At 29.9% G+C, this 5,894-nt stretch overlaps 1 protein-coding gene across 1 annotated transcript; it reads left to right on the plus strand.

The window, feature by feature from the left end:
• The first annotated feature begins 200 nt into the window (after window positions 1–200).
• LOC109861878 (eukaryotic translation initiation factor 2-alpha kinase-like) lies at window positions 201–5,798 on the plus strand. The gene is made up of 13 exons (XM_020441716.1): window positions 201–531; window positions 676–802; window positions 948–1,122; window positions 1,254–1,410; window positions 1,505–1,661; window positions 1,748–2,003; window positions 2,136–2,237; window positions 3,286–3,460; window positions 3,568–3,673; window positions 3,767–3,978; window positions 4,081–4,813; window positions 4,913–5,260; window positions 5,362–5,798. Exons 1-13 carry the CDS (start codon window positions 401–403, stop codon window positions 5,572–5,574), a joined length of 2,892 nt encoding a protein of 963 aa, XP_020297305.1. The 5' UTR covers window positions 201–400; the 3' UTR covers window positions 5,575–5,798.
• The last annotated feature ends 96 nt before the right edge of the window (window positions 5,799–5,894 follow it).

The raw sequence follows: 5,894 nt of genomic DNA on the forward strand, positions 1-5,894 counted from the left end.
AGAAATTGACAAATCACAATCGATTATTCTTCTGTACTTTTTTCTGTGATTGGTCAATTTCTTACTATTACGGCCTACAACTCTCCATTGTAGACGGCTCTTTACATATATCTCCGTCCCTATATTCCTATGTCCATGTTTCTATCGCTATCGCTATTTCCATGGCTATTTCTTCCATTGTGCAAGAGGCTTAAAAGTAGCTGAGTTTGTCCCCCCTACTCTGGCCTAAACGTGATGTGTAATCTCGAACAATGTAGATGTGTGTTGTAGATGTTTATCAATAATCTGCGCTCGTAATTTGCGTAATAATCAGATAACGAAATATAACACGACTCTTAAAACTCGTTTTTAAATCCCCAACAGAATGCTGTGTATAAATAACGGATTTCATAATTAGAAAATGTGTCGCTTAAAGCAAATAGTTAGTTATTACTTGCCAATAATTGCGGTCACGTATTTTTTTATTGCTATTAGTAATACTGTTGCTGATACACAACAGATATGCAGCCAACAAGTGGAAGATGCTCGCAGGTAATTAGCATAAATTAAACACATTTTAAAAAAAACATCTACTTTTATATACATGATAAGGAACTGTTAGTATAGTAAAATTCTAATGTTTTATTTGTATCTCGTAGAAAAATTTTCATAAACAATTTATATTCTTTTATTCAGTTTAGTGTTTGTCAGTACATTAGATGGAAAGATCTCTGCTCTTGATGCTAACAATTATGGACAGAAACAATGGAGTTTGGATTTTAATGAAGGACCAATGTTATCATCTAGTATTCATCGTAGAGAAGTAATTCAATTTCTGTGTATCCATATTTTATTATTAGTTATTATAAGTTGTAATTACCTATTGTAAATACTAGATTATTTTGAGAAACATAAAACATATATTAATGTCTTATTTCTAATATCTTACCTTTAATGTTGATTTGTAGCTTAACAACAATGGACAATGGATACGCTTAATCCCATCTCTAAGTGGTAGTTTATATAAATTTGATGGAGAAACTTTAGAAGCATTACTAATATCAACAGATCAATTATTACATTCATCTTGGTGCTATTCTGATGACTTAGTCTTCTCAGGTGGCAAGCAGCTTTATTCTTATGGTAAGATTTTATAATGTTTAAATTGACAACATTTGGTAAGTAATTTCTCAGTAACATTCTACTGAAATATATATTTGAGATATTAACATCATATAAACAATATACATTTCTTCTCAATTTTTTTAAACAAGGTGTATCAGCAAGTACAGGAGAAGTTATATACGAATGTAATATTGATGGATGTAGAAATGATACAAAAGGTGAAAAACACTTGAAAAAAGATGTACTTATTATTCAACGTTTTCAGCAGACTGTGCGTGCTGTAGAATCTCGTACAGGTATTGAAAGGTAATTTAAATTAAAATAATTTTACATTGTGTGTATAATCCATAATTTTTAATATACAAAAAAGAATCTATACTAATAATAACATTCATTAAAGATGGAACTTTAGTGTTGGACAACATAGTTTAGAGTTAGCAAATACTTACTGTTCTAATAATGTTAGTCTAGATATAGAAATAAAAGTTATCATACCAGAAGGCTTAATTTGGGCTGTCAATAGAAGTGATCCTACTGTCAAGTTATGGCAATATAAAGTTTGTAATTTATATTTATAATCTTTAACACACACACACACAAATAATAAGACTTTTTCTTTAAATTAGTTTCTTTTTTAAACTAGTTTGACTCTCCAATTGTTACAATATGGCGCGAGGACACACCCAAAACTTCTAGGAATCAAAGACTTTTAAAAGAACTTAATTTGTTTGATGTTTCTCAATGGGCATGGGGATCACAATATTCTACAATAAGTCCAAGCATATATTTAGGCATGCATGAAAGACAATTGTATGTGCAGGAAAATTTTAATAAAAAAAGTTCGGTAGATTTGTCTGCTGAACATACGAGATATCCATGGCAGCCATATCCAGCTGGTGGTATGAAAATTATACTTTGCGAATTTATTTTTTTCTTATATACAAATTTGTTTTTCATATATACACGCGTACACACATCTTATTATTAACAAAAGGTGGCATTTGTTGACATGTTTATAAAATAAATTCTAGAAACTGCTCTTATATCAAATAAAGATCACGATAATAAAATTTCCATCGAAACACAGACTACAACTGCGTTATCTGTGTTATATAATTCAGAATATATTAATGGTAAGTAAGACTAAACAATAAAAAAATAATGAGATACATTTTAGGTTCTTTTAGTTACAAACTATGCAAACTTTTGAATGAGAACCTTACGCTAAATGTTTTGTTGCGTAATTTATATATACATATATATATATATATATATATATTTTTTTTTTTTTTTTTTTTACATACATATATACATGTAAAGTATATATACATATATATATCCATATATATTTTATATATATATAAAATATTATTATTTATAATTATATATATATATATATATATTTATATTTATATTATACTTCATTTGTTAATTTTACAAATGATTTTGAAATGAAATTACAATTTCTAAAGTCACATAGGATGCTTGCATCACATATGAGATATCTCTGTTTACCCCTCTAACTAATTTTAAAATATTGCAAAAAACCTTGGCCAGGAGTCGAACCTGGAATCTCCGGCTTTCCGTGATTCCAGGTTACATATACATATATGCTCTTGTATATATATAGGTTCCTATTTGTATAAAATATGTACAATATAAAATATATACATACGTACATACTCATGGGCATCCGCAGGGGGGAGCAAACCCGGCATTTGCTCCTAGAGAAGCAATTTTTTTCACAAATTGTTTTTATCTTAAAACAAGTTTGAAAGCCCTAGTTAATAAATTAAATCATACATCTATTCATGAAAACTCTCTGTACAGTGAAACCTTTCTGTAAAATTCATAATTTTTGGGACGGAAAAATTGCTCTGTCCTCCCCTCTAAAAAAATTCTGCACGCCCATGTACATACGTAAGTGTGTGTGTGTGTGTGTGTGCGTGCGCGCGCGCGCGCGCATAAAATTTACATGTATACATATATATTTATTACGCAACAAAACACCCAGCGTAAGGTTCCTATGACTATTCAAAATTTCGTATAGTTTGTAAAAAAAATAGATATATATAAACATATGATATAGTAAAATATATATTATCATTGTAAGCAATTAACATACATCTTTGTATATTTATATATTTGACTTAAAAAAACTTTTATTCTCTTATGGTATAGGTAATGGATTTTATTTGTATTCAAAAGATCATTTGTCTGGCAAATGTAACCATAGCAATATTAATTCTAATCCTAATATTACACTTATTACTGAGACGGAAGAGCCAATAGTAACGTACATTAAAGAAGATGATACACCTGTTCCAGAACTTATAATATCGCTTTGGCATTGGTGGTAAGTTTTTAGTGTAATAGAATTATAAATATACTACACACACACACACACACACACACACACACACCAATTTAGAAAAGAATACATCTTTTATATTGTTACGCTAGGAAAGAAGTTTTAATAATATCGATTACATCTGCCCTTGTGATGAATTTTGTGCTGACACAGCGTTTATTCAATGCAACATTCTCTGCTAATGATGCCATATCTCCTGTAAGTAAATCTATGAGTTGTAGAAACATTTCAAACAATTTTCTTATCTTTGTTTGCTTTAATAATCCGTTTGATGGATCTATGCTCTCGTAGCCATTGATAGTGGAAAAACATGTTGAAACCAGAAGAAGTGAATCACCTAATAATAGTAACAGCGAAAATGCAAAAAATTTTAAATCACGTTATCTAACAGACTTTGAGCCAGTTGATTGTTTAGGAAAGGGAGGATATGGAATTGTCTTTGAAGCCAAAAATAAAATTGATGATTGCAATTATGCTATTAAAAGAATTGCCTTGCCAAATAGGTCAGATTTTAATCACTTAGGTTTTGTTACAAAGAGTATATGAAAGCAACTTCTAGGTATATATAAATAAACATGTTTTACTAAGAAGATTTTTATTTGCAGTCAAGATTCAAGAGAGCGCGTAATGAGAGAAGTAAAAGCATTAGCTAAGTTGGATCATCCTAATATTGTAAGATACTTTAATGCTTGGCTAGAATGTCCACCCAGTGGATGGCAAGAAGAACACGATCAACAGTGGATTAATAAGTTAAACTCTTCGTCATCCGAATTTCCGTCGGAAGTAACTGAGATTAAAACAAAACTTAACGATTCTGTGCGTATTGATGTTCCACAAACCGATCCATCTTCTATAAACAGTGCCTGTGAAGCTTTAGAATTAAATAAAACAAGTGATGATTCATTTATTGTTTTTGAAAATTCAAGCGAAAAGCATTGTAACGATAATGCAGTTTATATCAATGACGATGACATCAACAGTTTGGATCAGTCTGTTTCAACTGATGTAACTGATGATGAACACTCGTCTAGCGTGAATAACACTTATCATTCCGAAGAAAGTATTGTGTTCCAAGAGACTGACTATATTAACAGAGAAACAAAACAAAAACGACAAAAGTCATTTTCTGTTGATCTGAACATTAAACCGAATATTCACAAGTCGACAAAAATGTTTCTATACATACAAATGCAACTGTGCCAACGACTAAGTCTCAGGGAATGGCTAAAACAGACTATCTCAGCAAGAGATTCTTTTCACGTGTTAAATATCTTTCAACAAATAGTAGCTGCTGTGGAGTATGTGCATTTACAAGGTTTAATTCATCGAGATTTAAAGGTAATATCCGACTTCATACATGATTTTGTGCGTGCGTGCGTGCGATATAAGAAAGGTGTTTCTTATGTAATTATCTACTTTTTAAACTTTATTTTTTAGCCATCAAACATATTCTTCGCTTATGATGATAAAATAAAAATTGGCGACTTTGGTCTTGTAACTGCTATGACTGAAGGTTATAATGGAACTCATACACCCACAGCGGAGAAAGAGAAAATCACATTAAAAAATAACATACATACTGCGTGTGTCGGCACACACTTATATATGTCACCTGAACAAATGAACGGCCAAATTTACAACTATAAAGTAGATATTTATTCTTTAGGAATTATTTTCTTCGAGCTTTTAACACCATTTTATACTGATATGGAAAGGATAATAGCGTTATCAAATTTGAAAAAATCTATTTTTCCAAAAGATTTCGCAGAACATCATCCAGCTGAAGTATGTATAAAAAAATATGTTCATTTTATATACTAATTATTATAATGTATAAGAAAATGTCTCTATTACAAATAACAATATCTAAATACGGTATTTTGCAGTATGATTTGCTCAAAATGATGATAAATGAAGATCCCTCTAAGCGGCCTACAACATTAGGTATTAAAGCAAGACCTCCTTTGCAGAATCATGAAGTAACTAAGGGATATAATGTAGATAACGATTCAAAATGGCACTTTGAATTGCCACAATTGATCAGAAATTCTTCTATGACTAGTAGTAGTAGCGCTGAATTTCCTGAAATTATAAGTTAAATTAAATTTTAGAAATATTTTTGAAATTGTCTCATTACTGATTTATAAACAAAATTAATTAAGATTTTTCTCATTCATTTATCTAAAAATCTAAAATTACTTTCATGTATTTATCTTAGCCGTATTGAATTATGACATAGAAAGCAAAAAATATGAATTGCTGTATATATATTGCATATACAAAAAACTTAAAATATAAAGTGTGTGATACTCTAAGGAACAAAATATAAAGTGTGTGATACTCTAAAAACTTACTTTTTCAAAAAAAGGTAAAAACAGGCGCCAAGTACACGCACAACACGTATTGTATTTAAATTATA

Source organism: Pseudomyrmex gracilis, unplaced genomic scaffold (genome assembly GCF_002006095.1).
Source record: "Pseudomyrmex gracilis isolate BER0280 unplaced genomic scaffold, ASM200609v1 scaffold_1110, whole genome shotgun sequence".
Taxonomy (NCBI): domain Eukaryota; kingdom Metazoa; phylum Arthropoda; class Insecta; order Hymenoptera; family Formicidae; genus Pseudomyrmex; species Pseudomyrmex gracilis.